The sequence below is a fragment of the Sparassis crispa genome (assembly GCF_003851025.1).
Source record: "Sparassis crispa DNA, contig_000014F, whole genome shotgun sequence".
NCBI lineage: Eukaryota > Fungi > Basidiomycota > Agaricomycetes > Polyporales > Sparassidaceae > Sparassis > Sparassis crispa.
Genome location: NW_020939761.1, coordinates 383,986 through 405,978, shown reverse-complemented (window position 1 = coordinate 405,978; position 21,993 = coordinate 383,986). Strand labels below are relative to the sequence as shown.

The following is a 21,993-nucleotide window of genomic DNA, read 5'->3' as shown; positions in this document are numbered from 1 at the left end:
GACACGCTGGACCTTCGACACGCAACGTCTGTCCATGTCAGCTGCGTTCCATGTCATGATACAACATGGTGTTAGTACGTGATACAGAGGCATGAAGGCGACTCCTCCGGGCCTGATCTAGCAAAGAGGGAGGCCTGTATGTCAGGACGATGTCTGTGACGATGATGGGCCGTCCTGGCCCTGAGCGCGCTTCTCTTCCTCTTCCGCAGCCTTCATCTTTTGTCCGAGGATCTTGGCGCTGACCTGTGCATGGAGATATGTGTTCACTGTTCAATGCGTGGGAGCCTAGAAGACATGCAAGGGTAGGCCTACGTTGCGAATGTGCATTGCGGCGCGGTCGACGCCGTACTCTTTGCTGCGCTTGTAATACACGAGGGCCTCTTCAAGCTGGCCGCCTGCGATCCGTGTCAGGTGTGCGCACAGACTGGTTAGTTCGATGAGAGTACGCACATGCTTCAAGGACTGCTGCGAGATTGAACGCAATCTCGGGGTCGTCGGGTGACAGTGATACTGCGACGCTGCAAATAACCAGTTAGTTACACAGCGCGGTAAGAAGTCCACAACAGACCGGAGATGGTGCAGTGCGAGGTCGGGTCGGCTCACAGGTGACACGATATATGCACTTGCAAGGTCTGTGACAGCCCTTGGTGTAAGCTACAAGGTTCAAATATTGGGAGAGTTAACGGACTGGTGTGGGCATCTGGACTTGACGGCTGCAGAGCTATGGACTCCTTCCACGCCGCTATGGCCTCGTCAAATTCCTCTGAAAGTGGTTGTGAGAAATCGAGACGAATGCCACCGTTGATACCGCATACTGAGGTGATAGTGTGTCACACCAAGGTTGAACAGAGAGCTGGCATTACGCTTGATCTCTACGCTACGTTGGTATAATACCTGGACAGCATTATCATGTAGGTGTCGTATGGTAGACCAAGGAACTCACCTTAGCGCCCTGAACGTCTCCCTCTTCAAGCTTTTGTGTGCCCTGTTCCAGGCATTGCATGGACTCAACCTCTGCTGGGTCCGTGGTCGAGGATGTAGGAGATGTGGAGGTAGCCCATCCTAATGAATTACGGCTAGGTTTTTTGCGACATGGATCGATAGTCTCTGCGTATTACTTACGCTTTGTGGAAACCGATGTGCCTACTCGTTGAAACCGCTGAGTACGGCGGGCAGCAGACGACAAATTATGGAACTGCCGTGCTGGGAAGACCAAGAGATTCGAGCTCTGTCTTGCAGACGCCTTCAGAGCTCCTGAGCTCCTTGCAAACATTCGAAGAGTTGCAGACATGGTCGTGGGGGTGGTGGAATACAGCAGCCTTCAAGTGAGATCTCAGATCTCAGTGCGTATTAAGCCACGTGCTTCACGCGCTTGTCTTTGTGCCACAGTTGCCCACGACGGACTTGTTCTTCGGCGTCGTGTTTCCACTCGCATGCGACGTTTACCACGATGCCATACATCAGTGCTTCCATCGACGCCTTTCTCGTCGCTACCGCCGCTGTCCTTATTCCTAGTTTCTACCTTATACGCCGGGGGCGATCTTCGTTTGTACAGCCCATACGGCCGGACGCGTCGTACCGCACGCTGCTAACGCTCCTCCTCGTCGCGCATAGCGTTTATATCATCTATTTCACCCTCATATTCCGGCCACCGAACATCTTCCAACGACTCCAAATTCCATTGACGGCGCCGCCAGACATCGTCCGCTCTGTTTTGCTCGGACACTCGGGGCTGCCTGCAAACGCCACCCTCCCGAAGCCCCTCGAAACGCTGCTCACTCGTATATCGTCGTTCGATATGCGTACTCTATATGTCAGGTTCTTGCATACACTTTAATTCGCACTGTTCCCGAAAGAGCTCACTCTGTTGCCGCGGTTCGTTGTTCTGGAATGCAGGTTCGGCCAAGCAGTAGTGCAAGACTGCGAACACTGCAAGACCTTTGACGAATACGCGCTCTTCGCGCTTCCGCGGGCGTTGCTCGAATACATCCGAGAGACGGTCATTCTGGGCCTCCTCACGATAACCGGGAGCGACCGTGAACGCTGGCGGACATACACCGTCGGCGCGCTCCTGGGCGCTGCAATAATCGAGGGATACTGGATCCTGACTGCACCCATCCATATCCCCAAGAACGGACAGGGCGTCTTTATGGTACGTCCAATCATCCTGCCGCCTATGCCGTGGCGCTGATCCAGAGCTGGGGGGACCAGTGGCACGACAACCTCTGGTTGATTCGCCAGCTGCTCTTCCTCTCTCTGCCCGTCCTCACGCACAACCTTGCTCCCACACCCGCTACGCCGCCGCCGATCGCGGGGCTGGCCGCCGCACGTGGCGTGCTCGAGCAGACCGTGAACCGCCTAGCGAGCCTGCACTACACACATGGCGCGGTCATGCGCGATCCCGCGCTGCGGGCAGCCGCAGAGGAGTGGTGGAAGCGCCAGCGGGTGGAGGGCGAGTGGGCGCGGAATGACGAGAGCGTACGCCACATCGCTGAGCGGCTGGGGCGCGGATTCGGGGAGGCGCACGAGGGTGTACAGGAGGGGAGGTTGAGGGTTGCGGCGCGGGGGGCGGTGGTGGGTTTGAAGGCCGGGCTGGTCCCCGTTGTACAGTAACATGCGTTTTCCGTGAGCTTGTTGTAGGTATAGAGTTGTGTATCGTTAGAACAACTTGGTCCGGGTGAAGGCTTCACTGCAACCAATCCTGTGGGTCTGCTCCGACGAAAGATGGTCAAGGATATGCTCTTCAGGTTCGAGAGTCATAGCAAATTGAAACATGTTTAGTGATATATTCATGAAGGAACTCACAGCACTCAAATTCTCTACCTGCAGAAAAAACGAAGGGACATACGTTACCGTCGCGACTGGGGCATCTCTAGGCATCTGTGCGCCGATAGCGGCGGTCGCGGTCATCGTCTCTTCGTTGACTGTACGAGCCTCCCTGACGCCACGAGCCTGCATCTGATCTCCCTGGGCGAGAGTACGGACTCGACTCACGCGTATTATATCCACGCGCACCATATCCACGTGCGGAGTCGCGATACCCACCCGCACCAGACCATGAGTCCCGATATCCACGGCCTCTAGAGAGGCCGCGATACCCTCTTCCGCGTGTGGATGGCTCATGGCGGGAGGCTGTGGCTGGATCAATGCTAGGTGCATCGCGTACTCGCTGTAGGATGGCGAGCACATGAGCACGGGTGTATGCTGGTGATTGGTCTGGCGTGCGTAAGTTGAGAATGCGTGTGTGTCCCTCGTGTGGCGCAGGCGGGTAGTATTGGGACTGGAAACGCGAGAGGACGGACAGTGCTTCGGTCGGGGTCTTGATTGTTGGGTGGTTGGTTCCTACATCGGGAGCGATGTGAGCCCCATCACAACGTAAGGGGATAGGTAAGACTTACGAACGCGTAATCGTTCTATGCAGACCTAACAGGGAAGGGTCACTTTGACGTGTCTGGCGTACGCTACGCCACACCGCACAGGTGGCTCACCTCATACGGGGTATCGAAGACAATCACCCAAACATACGTCCCTAGATATTCACGAGCGATCTTTATCCATGTAGCTCTCTGCCTGTTCCAGATGAGCAGCAGCACTACAGAACAGAAAACCGTCGACTTACGCTTCGTCAAAGTTGGTGCGGTCGATGCACACGGAGAGGCCCTGGCTGAGGGAAAGGCGAGCGAGCGACTCCACGCGCCGTCTGTCGCCCAAGTCGTCTTGGTTGCATCTCCGAAAATTTGGAACGTGTTCCTGCAGCGCCTCTGCGAAGGTAGACTGGAAATTCTTCAACGTGAGTATGCATTTGCATTAGACCTGGATGAGCGGATTTACCTTTCCAGAGCCGATGAGGCCAACTAGGAGTAATACTACTTGCTTCTCCTTTATGAATTCTTCCAGTGCGTTCATTAATTTGTGCTGACGTGCTCTGGGTTAGTTGAACTTGATGCTTGGTGGTGGTTGCGGGTGAACGACTTCACTTGCCCGTTTGAACGACAGTTAGTCAGCACAACGGCTGGTCCTTCAGCACTTCGGCGCTTCAACAATCATCGATGCATCGCTGGTTCGATTCCCCGCTCGCTCTGATTGATCGAAGAACCGGTACTGGCTACATATAAGACGTGTCGTTCGAGCTCGGATGATGTTGCAACTCTCCTCCCTTCTTTTACCTTCCCCTGCGAGGCAGCCTCCCGCCGCGCACGCGTCACTGGGCAATCGCACATAGCCTCAACACCGCCGGACACACCTTTCTGCTTCTCCGTGTCGCATTCTTGAAACATGACGCGTCTTTGCATGGTCCGTCAGGGGCGATGCCCTATCCCTGTATACTCCTTGCGCTCTCCACTAACGGCTGAAAGGCAGTGACCTGGTGCAAGTTTGAGGCAGCATATAACCAACTTGCAGGTTATACTACTTGGAGCTTATCTGGAGACGTGCACGGTTATTCTAGCCGTGGTGAGTACCAGTAGCAGACTCAGTGGGTTATTACCCCTCTAACGTCAGCCAGTGGACGATCCCCAAGAGTGATCCACACTCAGCGGCAAATTACCGGACCACATTCGAAAGATGGCATATGGAGTGCGTAAATTATTCGTTGAGAATTCAGAACTTCCACATAATGCGGCACATATACGCGGCCAAACAAAAATACAATCACGGAACCGTCGAGGCACGGTGCGCGGAGTGATGTTCAACACTGACGTACTGACTGCTCGAGTTATTGAGAATTCTCTGTAGGATCAGAATACTAATTGGGTTTCATTCCCCGTCTTGAATGTCACAACCTCTACCGGTACCCTAGGGTAAAGTTGCGATCCCGGTCGTCACAGTACTGAACACGATAACGGACAATTTCATTGAACAAAATAGAAGCATCCGCCGTCTTCCCAGCATCCTACATTGAAGTGTCTACACTGATCTCCGCCCTTTTTTCAGCACGATACACTGATTAGCGTTCGCATCAACAAACTTGATGTCACCGTCCATCACAGATGGCCACCGTGACTGGTGCTCGGACTTGCTGATGTCAACAAGAGATTGTTCTCTGAATGCATGTTCATTTTCTTTGCAACCGTGCGTGGCGCTTGAGCATTTGTATACCTAACATCTGCTCTCTCAAACATGCTGCCGTGGTATTGCCACGTCAATGCGGACGCAATTCACAGCGCCAATTCAGCCTTCCACTGTTAGCGAACATGTCATCACTCTCCTTGCAGGTCCCCTGGACGTCAGACAGTGGCGATAATAGGTATTTACGTGCAATAGTTATACAGCCAAGAGATTGTTTCATTACAAAGTTCCAAAAGTCTGTACGTATGTTGGTTCAATGGTGTAGTGGTTATCATACCTGTCTTACATTTCTTGTGCACAGGCGGTCGCCGGTTCGACCCCGGCTTGAACCATTTTTTCCAGGTCTTCGCACAAGGACACCGCTTGCGGCTTCCGAGAAAGTAGTAGAGTTTTTCCTGGGGAGAAAACATGGAACTCAAGAGAATTTTCCGGGAAAAGAATGTATTTTTCTGGTAAAACATATATAAACTTATTTCTCCAAGAAATATATTTCTTGTTTTGGGTCACAGTTTTTCCTTGGAATTTACTTTGTCTCAGGTTTTTGCCCAGGAAAAGCCGTGCAATGTGCCTTGTGAATATGCAGTGCACACACACACCAGAATGACCAAGACATGTCTCACTAACTTAGTGTTCACCATGTTAACTTACTGACAGCCTAAACTGTACAATATTTTTGACAAAACATGCAGAAGTCATAATTAAGATCTGAAACTGTAGCTTCAAATTCCAAGGATTGATTTGGAATGAAAATGGCTGAAAGTGCAGACTTCAGTTATATCTTGCTTACCTCAGTTCTGATTGAGGTCAGGGAAAAAAGAGAATTTGTCAACCACCATTGACCCTCCCTGACAGGGAATCGAACCCTGCTCTCGCGCGCACCAGCTTGGAAGCTGAAACGGTGACAGGCGCGTGTACTGACCGCTATACGATCAGGGATTGGATAGCATCGTCGTAGTTCAGTCTATATTTACCAACTGTCGCTCATCGCCCTCAGTCTTCGCACTTTCTTGAACTCTACCATGGCGAACAGGGAAGGATCCGACTCTGAAGATGACCCAGATTACCTCCCTCCTGGTGATGCCGGTGAGACAGACTCACAGTGGATCATTGCTTGTGCTAAATTGCATTGTAGAGTCCTCTTCCTCCGATGAGGAACCAGACGCGAAGCGTGCTCGCACCAGCTCCCCACAGTCGAAGGAGATGAACGAGGCGGACAAACAGTATGTATTATTGATCATAATGATATGTTGCCACTTAGCTGAATTGCAATAGGGAGCTTTGGGCTGCATTCCAAGCATCAGTTGCAACGCCTTCTGTGAGGCCTTCGCCGCCCTCGCAGGTCATGGTGAAGATCGTTAAGCGCTTCCGCTTCGCCGGAGAGGAGGTTACGTGAGTGCCCGCAGGTTCCACTCCTCATTCGATTGGGATTGATGTAGTCGTATATCCCAGAGAAACCAAAGAAGTACCGGAGGATTCTGAAGATGCCAAGAAGTGGCCCCGCTGGCGACCACCAGAAGGAGAGGATAACACGGTTTACCAGCCGGAGTCATCAGCAGTCCAATCCGGAGACACTACTCCGTCGTCCAATGCCACTCAGCCTCCGACTACTCCCACTCCTGCAAAGCCCCCTGTTCCTGCAAAAGCAGCCCCAAAGCGTCCTGGTCCTCGCAAACCAAAGATCACACTAGCTTCGGCTCCCAGAGCTGCGAAGAAGCTAACGACTCTGGACAAGTCCGCCATGGATTGGCGTGCGCACGTCGACACTGAAGGGGCATCAGGCCTCAAGGACGAGCTCGAAGCAAATAGGCGCGGTGGAGGGTATCTCGAGAAGGTTGAGTTCTTGCAGAGGGTTGAAGATCGTAAGGCAGGTGCCCTGGAAGCGAGCACGTCAAAACGCAGACGAAGGTGAGGGGTACATAGTATACTGGTATCGTGCTGCAGACGTCGTACTGTATTATACAACCCTTGCAATAGGGAATTGGGTCCAAAATACGCGGGTACAGATTACAGCGGGAGGCACAGGAAATGCTACAAGGCAATTCGACTTGAAGGGGTACTTACATTGTTACAACTTTTGAAGCGATAGTATTCTCTAAGCCGGAGCTTTGCAAACGCGCTTGTGCTCGCTCCAGTGGGATTTCTGACACCCTTGGTCACAGTATCTGTCAGACAGATTATTAGTACTGAAAGTAAGCGACAGCAGCTCGACACTTGCCTTGTCTTCGAGCATCCACCGCACTTCCTGAGGACGGCACTCGGGTTACTGCACCACGAGCAACGGTAGAGGGCGACAGAGTTGGTGTTGATTTTGGGATGTGAGCACCGCTCGGGCTGCGGCGAATCATCATCCACCTTCAGATCGTCTAGCCATGCAGCTAGATCATCTTCCGCTTTCTCGGCAGAAATACTCTTGTCTTCCGACCCGCCTGTGTCAAACCGGGCGATGACGTCCTTCCATTCCTCGACTGCTTTCGGGTATAGATCAAAGATCATCTCTTGCGTGAGCCGCATTTGAGTCCTCTTCGGTGGATTCCCCAAGAACTTGCCAAATTGATCAGCAGTTTCAAGCTTCTTGCGCGCCAGCTGAGCAAATATTCAGAAAGCGCATGCATGCGAGTACGCGAGTTACTCACATCTAGCTCTGCCAGGTTTGTGCTAATTTCCGGTCCTTGGAGGGCGATAGTCAGGATAATGTACCAGTTGAGAATGATCTGCATATTCCTAGAGTCAGGTGGCGCCTCAGCGATGAAGGTCTTTGCATCCTCCAAAGCCGACATCAAGAAGGCTACACCTTCGGAGTAGTCTTTGCCTCCGGCTTTGGCTTCCATGAGGAAGCTGACAGCAAGGTTTCCGGCGTGATCCACGGCGCGCCACAGCATGTAGTTGCGTACGAAGGGAGTGATGTTCTTGCACTTCAGGCCCTTCTTGACGGACCTCAGACTATGCTTGCTATCTCCACCCAAGCCGATCGCATAATAAGCATACGCCAAATTCGGATTGCGCTCGATGGCCTTGTTCCCCAGCATGACGACGTCGGGGATGCGCTGCTTGATGATGAGATACTTCAGGTCGACGATATCTGCCATGTCTAAGTCTGACGGGCTACCCTTCTCGCGGAGCGCATTGGCGCATATAGGAAGCGCATCGGTCCACATCTCGAACGGCAGACCGATATCCATGGCTTCATATTGTCCGGTACGCTCGTTGAACGCCTGGAACATACCCTCCGCAACCGAAAATTCCGTGCGCACAATGAGCTGCGACAGCGTTTTTCCTAGAGCGTATAGGTCGCGATCCTGGGCGCATTTCATCATCGCCTTTTGGAAATCGGCTGTCGTACGCAAGATGATAGTCGTGTCGCACTTGTCTAGACCGTATTGCATCATGATGTCTCCAAGATTCTGCGGGAAGCGGCGGCTCACGGCCGCTATCATCTTCTGTGGGTCGTAGTAACGAATGTCGGGCTCCGAGCCAGCATCGTTGAGGCGTATGAGAGCGCCGATAGCATTGCATCGGATAGTGAGGTCATCGCTCCGAAGACATGCCACGAGAAATGTCATTAACGACGGAATGGCCTTGCAGTCCTTGTAGCAGTGCTGCGTCGCACCGGACAGGAGGCCAAGGGCATGGTCGATCATGTAGTTCGATGCAATTGGTTTTCGGATGTTTTCTATGGTATCCTGGAGAACGTTATGGATCTTCAGTTCCCTGAATTCCTTTGCAGTGGGTGACTCTTCCACACTGATAACAGCACCGACTGCATGAGCTATTGTCACCGTCGCAAGCTCTAGAAGTTTGGCATCATCGCTGTGTTCTCGCATTAGCTCCGAGAGACGGGGAGTTAACTGTGCGATTTCTCTTCGGGCCTCGCTACCACCATGATGGGTCACGTTGCAAAGCGCCTGCAAAGCAAGGTGGCGAGTATACGAATCATCCAACAGAGGTTTCAATCGTGTTAAGAAACCTAAATATTCCTCAGCTGCCTCTTCGCAAACACAATTCTTGGGCACACCTGCTTTGAACAACTTGGTTCGCAGGATGGCGTCGGCAGACATCTTGGCCCAGACACTAACAATCCCCCCAGTCACTTTGACGTTATCCTTATTGGCCAAGAACGCATGGTCAAGCTTAGTTTGAATGGTCCCAAATTTTGCATGGATCTCTTTCAGTCCGCTGCGCGTGGTGAGGTCTACTCACAAAGGTTCAGATTCTCTCGTCTAATGTTTAGACGCAGGACTGACCTGGAAGTTGAAAGTACTCGCATATAAAGTCCGCAGTTATGCTCCAGGTTTGCGCATTGTCGATTCCCTCCAAAATCGCGTTATCCGCGCCATCAGCACCGGTGGACTTTAAAGGACGCCGATCTGCACGAGAACTATGGGCCTTTGGCTTGTTTTTTTGGGTCTTCTTCCCCATGCTAGGGAATAAAATTTGTTCTTGCTGAGTTCCGAACAAGAAGTTCTGATGATACACGTATATGGTCTATATGAACGTCGTGATCGTGGTCGTGGTCGTTGCGAAGCTGCAGCAGAATCGCGATGCGTCTGGTCAAATCGACTGTATCTCGCGTGTCGCGTTTCGGCATTTTCCGCATTAACTTTACTGCCCCACCATGACGGAGGACGAACTTCTGGCTCGAATTGAGCCCGTCGCTCAACTGGAGGGTATGAAAATAAATATCCACAGATACTCCTGCTTACTTTGGGAGAGCAGGACACGATGATCGTGCCTGGCATGTCGCATGGAACCCCGCACGACCCATTCTCGCAACTTGTTCTGCAGACAAGTCCGTGCGCATGTACAGTTATCGCGCAAATCCAAATCCCGAAGACGAAGATTCTCTGTCTTTGACTTTCTCCCATATCGCAACAATACCGACCGGTCATGCGAAGACCGTCCGAGCGATCGCCTGGTCACCGTCCGGGAAGACTCTGGCGACAGCATCCTTTGATTCTAACATCGGCATTTGGGCTCAAGAGGACGATGAAACCGAAGATGAAGATGGTGGCTCGCCTAATGCACAGTGGGAGTGCATGAGCCTGTTAGAAGGACATGAGACAGAGTGCAAGAGCGTCGCATACTCGAGCTCAGGTAATCTACTTGCCAGTTGCAGTCGTGACAAGACTGTATGGATATGGGAAGGTATGATGTGTAGGCCTCTCAGATGCAGTTGATGACGACTGATCTGCTTAATGTCCAGTCCATCCCGACTCCGACTTCGAATGTATGGGTGTGCTCATGGAGCATTCTCAGGACGTGAAATGCGTCGCTTGGCATCCCACAGAGGAGGTCAGTGTATCCATTGCTCTTTTTTACTTTGCATCTCTCCTCGGCACTCACCATCCCAACATACTCCCAGTGCAGATCCTCGCCTCCGCCTCTTACGACGATACCATTAAGCTATACATAGACGACCCATCTGAGGACTGGTTCTGCTTTACGACGCTAACCGGGCACGCGTCAACAGTGTGGTCGCTCGCGTTCTCGCCCGATGGCCAGTTCCTCGCGTCGGGATCGGAAGACAAGACTGTGCGTATCTGGGAGCGCGTGCAGGAACACAAGTGGGAGTGCGTCAGTGTGCTGGACGGGCACGAGCGAAGCGTGTACTCTGTCACTTGGGGCCGTGGGAAAGGTGCGGAAGAGGGCAGCGTGGGCTGGCTTGCGAGTACGGGCGGGGACGGTAAGATACTCATCTGGGACATCAGAGTAAGTCCAGATGGTCGCTCTATGGCCCTACATCTGATTTCCCTGTACCTGCAGATCTCGGTCTATGCTTCTGGCGGCGGCAAGAGCACGCTGACTCACAGAGTGCTCGCACGTCTCCCTTCTGCGCATGGGGTGTTCGACGTGAACAGCATCGTGTGGTGCCCGAAGGAGGGTCTCGAGGACGTCTTTGCGACTGCAGGAGATGATGGGCTTGTACGTGTGTGGAAGGTAAACTCACGTTGACTCCTAATTTATCACAGTCGGAGTAAGTATCTAAGGGAGCGTGCGAGAAGAACGAACACTTTGTATCATTCAATCATGGAACCAATTCAAGTTACTTTCATGTACAGGCGCATTGGGCATGAATGTTCCCGCACAGGTCGCTTAGAAATCTCTAGTGTTGTATTGCGACCATAGGCTTGCTGGGAAGTTTCTGATCCATCTGGTGCGTTCACTATTTGCGCGACAATCGCAGGCCGTGAGTCCGAAGCCTCATGAATAAGGTTGACAGCGATACTGAGCGGATGATTTGCATAGCACGGTTTTAGAGCAACGAAATCGGCATAGTGAGTCTGATCCAAGGTGCTGCCAGGTTCACCGCTAGTTTCAATGGCCTGTGGGCCCTGACATCTACTGACTATTCTCGGATCCGTATCTCTCTGTCAGCAAACCCTGCAATGTTGGGGATTTCTACCAACTCACAGGTGTTTGGTTTATAACGAACGATGCGCTTCGATTCTTGTTTGTTTCCCATGGAACATAACATGACCGCAACTTGACGGCAATGCGACATTATTTTCCATACAGTTTTCTCACAGTACGTGCGCCTGTCCAGCCAATCAGAATCTTTTGTCCGTTCAATCGTTCGGTTTGGATGTTCACGCAGACATCGTTATTAGCTAACGCGCTGTGTTGCCACGGTAGGCATTCCATCATCGTGCCGTGCCTCTCAATGTGTACGTTCGTCAGGCGTCGCCTATGTTTTAGGTACGCAACCTCATTCTGATGGAAATTTCCGTGGACCCACAAGGGTCGTCGTTGTCGATCGCAGTTCATGAATGACAACATGTACGCAACCGCTACCTTTTTTGGTGGTACAACAACTGAAGAACTCTACAGGCCTATGGTATACTTGTCCGCAGCTCAGCATTCCCCAGCTATTTCCTGTGTTGGACATGAATAATACGTATATCCATACTAAAATCGTCTTGATGACCTGGTCCGAATCGAGTCCGAGCATGTACCGGAGAACAATCTGGCGGTGGGGACTGGTCACAATCTGCAGCTTGTTTAGCACTACTGGTCAACGTTAACGGTACAGGCCCATCTTCAAAGCGGGAGTGTCGCAGCTATGGGGTGCACGATGTAGCGTCTAGAAAATGCAGTTGTCTGGTCTTTCGATAGAAATCAGAACGTGCACGTCATTGCACTCCCTCTCTCAGTCGTCGTGTACCTGGTCTGTCTTTCCTTCACACCGAGCGGTTGAGAAGATTATATTGGCTTCGAACACTAGAGTTACCCAGCATGCCATCCCCATCCACGGATGCTCGTGTGCCTCAATTCAGTCAAGAAAAACAAGGCCTGATCGACCATGCACATGTGCTGTACTTCCTCAAAGACAAGATGAGGTGACCACTGCAGCTGGCAGTCTGGCATCGCTCAGGCTCACATTGTTTGATGATTGAACGAGTGTCTGGTTTTGAACAACACGCTCAGCCTGTTGTTGTCTTTTTGAACAGGTAGTCCATCTCTGCAACCTATAAATTGTGACGGGTCAATTGCAAGTTATTGAAGTTAGGACTCCTCAAATTTCTCAAACGGGTGGTAAAAGTCTCGCTGGATATTATTTTTACATCAGCTTGATGAGCTGGTCGGAATCGGATCCGACTCATCCATCCCGGAGAACGATAGTAGAGAACGCTCCGGCGAAGCCTGGGATGATCACAATTTATTCGATGCCATTCAGCGTTGTCGACGTTAGAGATACTAGTACTGCCACATCTTCGCGGAGTGGGAGTATGGTAGCCATGAGGCCTGTGCGTAGCCCTCGTCTAGAATGGTCATTCGATAGAAATATTCGTCAGGAACATGCGTCGCTTAACGTGTACTGCGTACACCTGCTCTCCTCCGAGTCAGAGATTATGATCGTCCTTAGTCTGTCCTTCCTCCTTTCCTTAACTCAGACCGGTTGAGCACCACACACGTCTTCCAGCCAAAACGTCGAACCTCGACGCTCATTCTGCGCAGTCGCGAGGGTTATCGATATCTGCTTCAACGTTTCTCCGGGTATTATCTGACATGATCATGCTAATCGCATGAACTGCTAGCTACTGTAAGTGTATTATACCATTGCAATGCAGTGTTGAGCGTTGGGGCTCGTTCAAACTTACTAGCGACGCAGCAGTCATCGCAGAGCCATCGGCAGCAAGCTTCGAGCGACGGCCCTCCCTTCTCAGCATTCTCTGGCTTCGGACTCCTGCGCACTGCGCCGTACTAATTGAAGTTTACATAGATCACTCAGCCTGTCTCTTCCCCGCTCACATCACCTTCGTATCGTACTCCCACAATGCTCAAGCATAAGAAGAATCAACCTACAGCCCAGGAACTATATCGCGCGCGGAAGCAGCGCGAAGAGCAGGAGAGGGAGGCCTATTTGCCCCCGGGGCTGATTAATCACGGGAACACCTGCTTCATGAACTCCACGCTCCAAGGTGTACGTCCACCGCATTCGCGTCCGCTCATCTGACCTTCCGAGGTATTCACGCTTACTCTCGGTAGCTCCTGGCGACAAAGTTGTTACACAACCTCGTCAACTTCGAGCCCGTTCCGTCTGCCGCGGGGCCATCCGTGCTCGCTCACCGTTCGCCCCAACTGACGAACGGGCACGGATCCGGTGGGGAGTACGAGCGGTCGTGGGAAGAGGGCATGCCGCTTGGAGACGTCTTTGTGAATGTGATGCAGAAGGCGTGGAGTCTGCAGGAGGGTCGGAAGCGGGAGAGTATGAGCCCCAAGTAAGCCTGATAGGGCATAATAACATGATACCCTTGCTGATGGCGCATTAGAGAGATCCTCACCGGGATCGGGCGCAAGTACGACCAGTACCTTGACTTCCGGCAGCAGGACGCGCACGAGTTTCTGCGCCACATGCTCGATGCGATGCGTATGGAGGAACTCGACGTGCGTACTCAATTCTCTCCACTTCCGCGTGTATACTTAGGTTGCTTGTCTCAGATTATCAAGAAGCGCCAACCGCCGCCAACTAAAGACAAGGCCACGCGATCTCACAAGAAGCGGCACGTGCGATCTCTGCCGTCTGCGACTAAAGTTGTTCTGCCCGAGCAGACATCACACTCAGATCCTTCGATAGCATCTCCGATAGCATCTCCTGCAGCTGCCTCCGTGTCTGCGCCCGCGGAAGAGGACAAGCTAACGTCGTTCGTAGACCTGATATTTGGGGGGCGACTCGCGAGCATCCTGGTGTGCGAGAAGTGCAAGAAGATTTCTGTGACGTACGAGGACTTCAACGACATCAGCCTGAGCATTAAGCCCGAGGACTACGTTAAGGACCGCAGGCGTGACCGCCTGAAGAAACTGGCAAAGAAGCTGCGGTTCTTTCCTCAGCCAGGCTCGGGCTCGACCAGCGACCTGGACGACGGTGGGCAGAGGCGGCGGTCGTCATCCGTACCCCCTCCAAGTCCACTCAGGAAGAGCATGGAGGCTATTGCGCACGTTCATGAAGAGCCGCCGATACATGACGGGCCCCGCCGAGTGAGTTTCGATCATGCAGGACCTGCTGCAGAAGACGCGCGGGACGCGGTGAGGGATATGGCAGGAGACAAGGTTGAGGCAACAGCTGAAGCGGCCGAGAAAAAAGAGGACGCGAATTGGGAGGTCACAGACGCTGTAGATGCGACGGAGAACGCTCTCAGGGATAAGGCTGATGGCGAGCAGGGGAAGGAGAAGAAAGAGAAGGAGGATCCGTGGGGTAAATTGGGACGACGAATCAGCATGAGGGTGAGTCGGAGGATGCGGGAGCTGGGAAGCCCCAGCCACTCGGTCGAACGGGGAAGAAGAACAGGATCTAATGATGCAGTCCGATTTTTGGCCAAAAAGGACAAATCTGCGCGTTCCTCTCTTGCACCAACCCCTGTGAACGAGCGCGATACCGACAACGATACATCTGATGCTCCGGTCAGGCATAGCGCCCCGCTCTCGCCGGTTTTGACCCCGCTATCTTCTCCTCATACAGGCACGGCGACATTGGCCCAAACCGCGCCTATCAAGCGGACGCACTCGGACGCGCCGTTCACCCCGCGAAGATCGAGGTCGCCCGTTCCTCCCAAGCTTTCCAACGGAGAGACCGCGTATCTGCGTCGAATCCTGGCGGACGTCAATACCTTATCCACGAACCCAAACCCATTCTCTATGCTGCAGCAGGCTCTGACATCTACGCACTACGGGGTGGGCCCATCCTCCTCTGCGTCTGCTGCACACGCTCTCTGGGTGAGGATGGGTCATCTCCCGGGGGTTGTCGAGTGTCTCCGGATGTTCACCGCCGTCGAAGTGCTCGATGGCGAGAATATGGTAGGCTGCCATCGATGCTGGAAGATCGCAAATGGATGCTACAAGTTGGCGCACCGCGACGAGCTTGTCGGCGAGGACGCAGACAGCGAGAGTGAGGAGAGTGAAGCGAGCGAAGGGAAGCTAGAAGGCAACATAATGGCGCCGAATATCACACAGAGAGTACGCTCCTTGGACGCAGACGAAGGACGGCTATTATCGTCTCCCGATATGTCTACTGGCGGCGTATCACCTGCGTCGACATCAGCGATTTCTATGAGCGTGACATCGGACTCGGAGTATGTGAACGATACCAAGTCGGTATCGACTGCGCCTTCCACTGTCGACATCACGCTGTTGCCAAATGGGGATGTTTTTCTTTCTCCTGAAGCCTCTTCTCTAGCAACGTACAGTGGTATTCCAATCCCATCAATATCTACGACCGCACCGGAGTTGCCACCCTCTACCTCTCAGATGGCTGTGGCCACCCAGTTATCTGAGGCCGACCAGAGCAGGCCACCTAGCTCGCTCGATGCTCCGACTTCGACGGATACATTGCTCACTCCAAAGAGGCACCCACGTTCGCAGCGGAAGGACGCCGCCTCCGGCGAGAGTGACAGCTTGGATGACAGCGATGACTCCGGTTCCTTGAGCGACACTTCAGCTAATACATCCGCATTCTCCGATGTATCTCCTGCTGCATCTCCTTTGGCTTCTCCGACAGTCTCCCCAAGAGCTTCTGTCGAAAATTTGCAATCGTCCGCGTCTCCTTCGGCGGTTCGGCTGAAGACGCTGGACGGGACGTCATCTCCTCAGGTGCCGCGTTCCAAGCAGGTCATTCCGCGACGAATGTACAAACGCTACCTCATCGCGACTCCTCCTCCGGTTTTAGTCGTGCACCTCAAGCGATTCCAGCAGGTCTCGAAGTTGCACGCTATGTCATTCTCGGGTGGATTCAAGAAGCTCGACCACTTTGTGGCGTTTCCGGAAGAGCTGGACCTTGGGCCATTCGTCGCGCCAAAGAAGGAAGACTTCGTGCTGAAAGGGAAGGGCACAAGGCGTACTCCCAACGGTGTGATAAAAGGGACCGAACGCTGTATGTACCGCCTCTATGCCGTCGTGGTGCATATAGGCAATATGGTACGTATTCTGTCTACTTTTCGTTCACTCATACATTTTCCACTCATACATTCCGATAGTTGGGCGGACACTACATTGCATACACAGCTCTATCATCGCCAAACGCGGCTCCCCCTCCGCCGACACCCCCAGCAGACTCGAATTCTCCAACCCTCTCGACCACTGCGCCAACGAAGCCCATCGGCTCCGAATACCAGGTAAAGTCCACGAAAAGTCCGAGACAGTGGGCGTATATCAGCGATACTGTCGTCCGGCTCACCACTTTAGAAGAGGTACTCAAGGCGAAGGCTTATATCTGCATGTACGAGCGCATATAATTTCACCGCTTCATCTTCTCCCACCGTCCTGCACGTTCGTTCGCCGGTGTATCAATACTCTGTGGGATGTGCTGGTCACTTGTACTGGACTGGCGACCGTTTAGTTTGTATTGTCCGGCTCATAAATTATTCCCACGTTGCCGCGGCATATATATCTTTTTCTCTCTACTGTTTTACTGGATATGCACCCATTACACCGCTCAAAGAGCGACGAACGAAGGGATGAGTCCGTACGTCCACACCTGATATCGATAACTGCTCGGCTATAACAGTGTCAATCTCCCACTATCGCTCGAGGTGGGACATTCAAAATATGGTTTTACACAGGAGGTATGTCAGAAAATATACCAGCTTGAATTCCTCTTTGGCTACGCTAAACGTTCATTCTGCACATTCCAGTTAGAGTGGCTACAGTCCCGCGGCTCCTATGGAAAACAAACTGAATATTCGAGTGTGTTGACCATTGTAGCTTCGAGAAGAGCGCCGAGAATTGGTTCCCACGTAAGTAGCGCTTCAGTAGTCTCCCAAAGGCAGGTTGTAGATACTCTGCTTCAACCTTCGTGCCTCAGGATATCCGTATCTGACTGCTTCAGAGACTCTGCGCCAGCGTGGAAGACGAACAGTGAGACGAGATGGGAACGTATCTCATCGGAGCCCTTACGCTTGCCTTTCTGTACATTATTCGGAGATGGCTTGAATATCGCGGTCTGCTTCGAATCATTCGGCGAGTGCTACTTATCTACTTCAAACGGGGGCGATTGTTGAAGATGGATACCTCTTTCTGTCTCCAGTGACTTTCCAGGACATCGCACATTACTCAAAGGTTTCAGTCCAATGTTAAGATGGCGTATACCGTACATTTGCCCGGGCAGCGACAGCGACATATACCGCAAGTATCAAGACTTCGCAGAATGTGGTCATGACGTTATGGCTTGGGTCAGTCGTCCAACCTGGCACAATGGAACACGTTGTGACATCGTGAGCCTATCTAGGTCAACATGTTTCCCCGCGCTCGGGTGGCATACGACATAGCGGACGCGGAATGTCTGAAAGTAAGTGTTCTGGTTGACGTTGAATACTTGTTTGATTGTATCTTGTTTTCCCTGTTCTGAACAGGAAATTGTCAATGCCCGTGCTCATTTCGTCAAGCCTGTCTACATGTACCGGATGTTGTCTTTCTTCGGCAGCAACCTCCTCATAACCGAGGGTTATGAATGGAAACGACAGAGAAAAGTTGTCGCCCCAGTTTTCTCTGAGGTTGATATTTCTTTTACAAGTGTGCTTGAGTTACTTATGTTTTGATAGAGAAACAATAAGCTCATCTGGGACGAAACGATACGCATCGTAGGTGACTTGTTCGACAATGTTTGGGGCAACAACGAGCGTGTCGACGTGGACCACGCAGTCGATATAACACTTCCGGTGTGCATCATTTCTCCAATGCAATGATCTTCACCTCCTAAATATCTCTGGATACAGTTAGCATTATTTGTCTTGAGCGGTGCTGCGTTCGGGAAGCCGGTGTCCTGGACTCAAGGATCTTCGGTTCCTCTAGGGCATACCATGGCATTCAAGGTGGCTCTCACTTTCCCTTGGAACTTGCGTCTTTTCGAGCGGCATACCATAGGATGCGCTGCACGTCGTTTCGACACAGATAGAGTTGAAGATGATTTTCCCGAGTTGGGCACTGAGATGGGGGATCACTCTAAAGCTGAGGAAATTTCAGCAAGCCTACGAAGAGTTCTCCGTATGCAATTCGTAATTTATACAATTTTCCGCGCATTTCATTCGCCCGATCTCACAGAGCTACATGTCTGACATGATTCGGGAGCGCAAGAGCGATGCGGAGAAAGCGGGGGGCGCAGATATCTTGTCGTCGCTTGTGCAAGCGAATGAGGAAGAATTTGACGGCGATTCAAAGTTGAATCAGGGCGAGCTCGAGGGTGAGAGGAACGGCATCTAATGCGCTGAGTTTCCCGTTGACTGCTCTCGATAGGAAATACTTTCATTTTCCTTCTTGCCGGTTTGTCTACAGAACCGTCTCAAAAGCTTTGCTAACGGCCCTTGCTGATGACTTGGTTGCTCTCCAGGCCACGAGGTCTGTTTCATTGCTCCATTCTCTGTAAGGCTCGTCTTATGTGATCGTCAACGATAGACGACGGCTCATTCGCTTGCGTTTACCTTCGGTCTTTTGGCTTTGTACCCCGACGAACAGGAAAAGTATTACCAGCATCTCAAGGAATATCTTGCTGATGGCAGGACTCCTGTGAGTTCTATTACCACTGGCACTGCAAGTATTTTTTACCGATATCCTTCCTTCAGGGATATGAGGAAATGGGGCAACTAACTTACAGCCTTGCGTGCGTGCGGACTCTAAGTTCAATTTTAGCATGCTCACCACAAGTGCAGTGTGTTATACGAGGCGTTACGGATGTACCCTACAGTTGGGTGTCCCGAGTCCCTTATGGCTTCCGAGGCTCACTCTATTCCCATTAGACTAAAAGAGTTCCGAAGGTCAGCACCGAGGACACGACCTTGAGCACTATCAATGCAGGGGGACAGAAGGTCGTCATTCCAGTTCCAAAGGGAACAGAATTATTTACGTCTGCATTCGGGATGCCCTACAATCGTGAATGCTCCTCCCTCTCCGCATGTCTGTGACTCAACCCAAGCATGCATATGACCAGCACGATATTGGCCAGATCCGGACACGTATAAACCTGCCCGTTTCCTTGGTGACTACAACCGCGACGCCTTTGTACCATTCAGTGTCGGTGCACGTGCATGCATCGGACGCAAGTGAGTACTCGTCCTGTCTCTGAACTCATACTGAACGCGCGGATCCTGCGCAGGTTCACGGAGACCGAGTCTGTCGCTGCGCTCACCATGATCATCATGCGCTACAAGATCGAGCTCAAGGACGAACCCCAGTTTGCCGGCGAGTCCTTTGAGCAGAAGAAGGCGCGTCTGTTCACCGTGAATTCCGGCGTCACTCTCGCGTAAGTATGTCTCTCCCGTTCTGAGTCTACTATAGTCCTCACTTTCGGGCCAGTCCTAGAAGGCTCCCCCTCGTATTCAAGCGTCGTTCACTTCTGTAGCTGCAACGTCTGGGTTTTTGGTGGTTTCTTTAGATATGTAATGCTACGATTTACGCCAGAGGTGTACGGTCTCTGGCTGGATGTAAGATAATGAGTATACCTTTGTAAATTCATGCGAGACGATCGAGGCGGACGGTACAGTGTGATTCGCTTTATCAGACGTGTCTTTCGACGTCGATAGAAGTTGCTATCATCTGCAGCGGATTCGGCTTACTGCAAACATCGCCCACAGGGAATTACGACGCATCGACGACCCTGGCCACATTTCTGTCAGCGAATGTGACAGCTCTAGAAGTGATCGTCATGCCCCGTTGAATAAATAGTCTAACATCTCAACGAATAGTTGACATATGCCACACATCTAGATCTAGATCTTCTTCAGTATCTCCTCGAATTTCTTCAGCACAATGTCGTTCTCCTGCACGTTCCCGACCGTGATCCGCAGGCAGCCCACGCAGCCGGGCTCGCTGCCGCGGTAGCGCACGACGACGCCCTCTTCCTCCGCGAGCGTCTTGTACACTCGCTGCGCGCGTACGTTGTCGGGCTTGCCGCTGCTGTTCTTCTCGAGCACGGGCACCACGATGAAGTTCGCGTTGTTGCCGCCGATCGCGGCCCCGAGGCCGAGAGGCCCTAGCATCGCCAGCTTCTGCAGGAGAAGGTCACGTTGCTTGCAGAGCGCGGACACTTTCTGGCTCATTGACGCGACTGCGGACGGGGAGAGCGCGGACAGCGCGAGAGAGGCAGTGGGTGCGGAGATGTTGTATGGCGCCTTCGTGTTCATAAGGATCTGGATCAGCGACGGGTGAGCGAGAGCCATGCCCAATCTGGATACAGGTGGAGAAATTAGGGAATTGTCGAGGGCGAGCGCGTCTCTCGACACGTACCGGATAGCAGCCAATCCGAAGCTCTTGCTGAGCGTCTGCGTAACACAGAGATTCGCGTATTCCTTTACGAGGGCGGCAGCGCTGGAACCCTCTGGGGCGAAGTCGATGTACGCCTCGTCTACTACGACGACGCCCTTGAACTTCTCATACTCGAGCAATGTACGAATCGCAGAGAGCGAGATCAGGGTGCCAGTAGGATTTCCAGGGGAGCACAGAATGACCAGCTTGATTGATGGGTCGGCACCAATGGCAGCCTTCATCTGGGGTAGCAGTCAGCGTTGGAGCCCCCCGGTGTCCGAAGAGCAGCGCCTCACACCTCCTCGACCTTGAGCGAGAATCTGCCGGCCTCACCGCCCTCACCATGCGCGCCGCTAAGCTCAAGCGGGCACTCGACTATGCCTACATCGTTCACCTGGGCGCACACTTTGTACATCCCATACGTCGGCGGCGTGATCAGAATCTTTTCCCGTCCAGGCGCGACGCACACACGCATGAGCAAGTCAATGACCTCGTCAGAGCCGACACCAAGGAACACGTAGTCGGTGCTAGGGAGGGCACGCAGGGAAGCCAAGCGCTCTCTGATGGGGTCGTTGCGCGGCGATGGGTAGCGGTGCAGGTCGAGCGAGAGGGTGGAGCGCAATTCCGGGTCGAGCTCGGAGTCCGCTGGTGCCGCCGGAATGGAGTGACCTAGAGAATTTTCATTTGCATCAAGAAGGATACCTTCTGAGTAGTCATCCCTGGCACAGCGGTAGGGGTGTAGAGTCAAGATGTTTGGCCGGATCACTTTCTCGATGTCGAAGTGAGCGGGAGCGGTGGGATACAGCGACGGTGCAAGTCCGAGGATGGGCATGGCAACAAGGAAATGAAAAGCTCTTCCACGCCTGTTGTTTGGATGGTGGGTGGACTACTTATCAGAATCGCTGTGGGTGGGTCAGAGAAAGACGTTTAAAAGAAAATTGAAACGGTGACTCGGACTCGTCGAAGGATCACTGCAGCCAGAGTCGACCATCTAAGCGCCCATCAGTGTCCAATAATCTAAGCGCCAGGCCTTGTTGCATATGGCCGCTGAGTCTGCCCTGCATGCGGTGCTCACGACTCTCTTGTTTGTAGGTGCCGCTCCACAATTGACATATGTTTTTGCAGATACTATCAGGATATCCTGTGCGATTTCGAAACGTTACAACGGAGGCTTGACACACTGGTTTTCCCGACTCGGATCTG

At 52.6% G+C, this 21,993-nt stretch overlaps 9 protein-coding genes and 2 non-coding genes across 11 annotated transcripts; 6 read left to right on the top strand and 5 right to left on the bottom strand.

Moving 5' to 3' along the window:
• Positions 1-141: 141 nt before the first annotated feature.
• On the bottom strand, positions 142-1,273 carry SCP_1501350 (hypothetical protein; the record flags this gene model as incomplete). The annotated part of the gene is made up of 8 exons (XM_027764242.1): positions 142-243; positions 313-395; positions 451-518; positions 569-632; positions 689-763; positions 816-894; positions 944-1,062; positions 1,123-1,273. The coding sequence occupies 8 exons, from the start codon at positions 1,271-1,273 to the stop codon at positions 142-144; spliced, it is 741 nt and encodes a 246-aa protein (XP_027620043.1).
• Positions 1,274-1,450: 177 nt separating this feature from the next.
• SCP_1501340 (hypothetical protein) lies at positions 1,451-2,613 on the top strand (the record flags this gene model as incomplete). The annotated part of the gene is made up of 3 exons (XM_027764241.1): positions 1,451-1,818; positions 1,897-2,152; positions 2,212-2,613. The coding sequence occupies 3 exons, from the start codon at positions 1,451-1,453 to the stop codon at positions 2,611-2,613; spliced, it is 1,026 nt and encodes a 341-aa protein (XP_027620042.1).
• A 259-nt stretch (positions 2,614-2,872) lies between these two features.
• On the bottom strand, positions 2,873-3,906 carry SCP_1501330 (hypothetical protein; the record flags this gene model as incomplete). Its single annotated transcript, XM_027764240.1, has 5 exons — positions 2,873-3,342; positions 3,399-3,423; positions 3,489-3,570; positions 3,620-3,774; positions 3,832-3,906. 5 exons carry the CDS (start codon positions 3,904-3,906, stop codon positions 2,873-2,875), a joined length of 807 nt encoding a protein of 268 aa, XP_027620041.1.
• Positions 3,907-5,317: 1,411 nt separating this feature from the next.
• SCP_t1501320 lies at positions 5,318-5,399 on the top strand. Its single transcript is given in 2 exon segments — positions 5,318-5,354; positions 5,364-5,399. It is a non-coding gene; the product is annotated as a tRNA-Val (tRNA).
• A 509-nt stretch (positions 5,400-5,908) lies between these two features.
• Positions 5,909-6,003, bottom strand: SCP_t1501310. Its single transcript has 2 exons — positions 5,967-6,003; positions 5,909-5,943 (listed from the first exon to the last, which is right to left on the bottom strand). It is a non-coding gene; the product is annotated as a tRNA-Asp (tRNA).
• Positions 6,004-6,086: 83 nt separating this feature from the next.
• Positions 6,087-6,976, top strand: SCP_1501300 (SWR1-complex protein; the record flags this gene model as incomplete). The annotated part of the gene is made up of 4 exons (XM_027764239.1): positions 6,087-6,150; positions 6,200-6,287; positions 6,340-6,456; positions 6,517-6,976. The coding sequence occupies 4 exons, from the start codon at positions 6,087-6,089 to the stop codon at positions 6,974-6,976; spliced, it is 729 nt and encodes a 242-aa protein (XP_027620040.1).
• A 183-nt stretch (positions 6,977-7,159) lies between these two features.
• Positions 7,160-9,483, bottom strand: SCP_1501290 (hypothetical protein; the record flags this gene model as incomplete). Its single annotated transcript, XM_027764238.1, has 5 exons — positions 7,160-7,229; positions 7,283-7,650; positions 7,701-9,031; positions 9,080-9,256; positions 9,309-9,483. 5 exons carry the CDS (start codon positions 9,481-9,483, stop codon positions 7,160-7,162), a joined length of 2,121 nt encoding a protein of 706 aa, XP_027620039.1.
• Positions 9,484-9,679: 196 nt separating this feature from the next.
• On the top strand, positions 9,680-11,016 carry SCP_1501280 (Probable cytosolic iron-sulfur protein assembly protein; the record flags this gene model as incomplete). Its single annotated transcript, XM_027764237.1, has 5 exons — positions 9,680-9,731; positions 9,781-10,209; positions 10,268-10,356; positions 10,432-10,773; positions 10,828-11,016. The coding sequence occupies 5 exons, from the start codon at positions 9,680-9,682 to the stop codon at positions 11,014-11,016; spliced, it is 1,101 nt and encodes a 366-aa protein (XP_027620038.1).
• Positions 11,017-13,339: 2,323 nt separating this feature from the next.
• SCP_1501270 (hypothetical protein) lies at positions 13,340-16,790 on the top strand (the record flags this gene model as incomplete). The annotated part of the gene is made up of 5 exons (XM_027764236.1): positions 13,340-13,486; positions 13,552-13,784; positions 13,836-13,950; positions 14,005-16,473; positions 16,533-16,790. The coding sequence occupies 5 exons, from the start codon at positions 13,340-13,342 to the stop codon at positions 16,788-16,790; spliced, it is 3,222 nt and encodes a 1,073-aa protein (XP_027620037.1).
• Positions 16,791-17,422: 632 nt separating this feature from the next.
• On the top strand, positions 17,423-19,888 carry SCP_1501260 (hypothetical protein; the record flags this gene model as incomplete). The annotated part of the gene is made up of 17 exons (XM_027764235.1): positions 17,423-17,514; positions 17,582-17,726; positions 17,783-17,842; positions 17,907-18,047; positions 18,096-18,212; positions 18,270-18,365; positions 18,418-18,537; positions 18,595-18,733; positions 18,787-18,813; positions 18,881-18,888; positions 18,946-19,056; positions 19,113-19,150; positions 19,200-19,233; positions 19,287-19,419; positions 19,478-19,589; positions 19,643-19,789; positions 19,843-19,888. 17 exons carry the CDS (start codon positions 17,423-17,425, stop codon positions 19,886-19,888), a joined length of 1,566 nt encoding a protein of 521 aa, XP_027620036.1.
• Positions 19,889-20,255: 367 nt separating this feature from the next.
• On the bottom strand, positions 20,256-21,622 carry SCP_1501250 (Histidinol-phosphate aminotransferase; the record flags this gene model as incomplete). Its single annotated transcript, XM_027764234.1, has 3 exons — positions 20,256-20,712; positions 20,773-21,032; positions 21,089-21,622. The coding sequence occupies 3 exons, from the start codon at positions 21,620-21,622 to the stop codon at positions 20,256-20,258; spliced, it is 1,251 nt and encodes a 416-aa protein (XP_027620035.1).
• Positions 21,623-21,993: the final 371 nt, after the last annotated feature.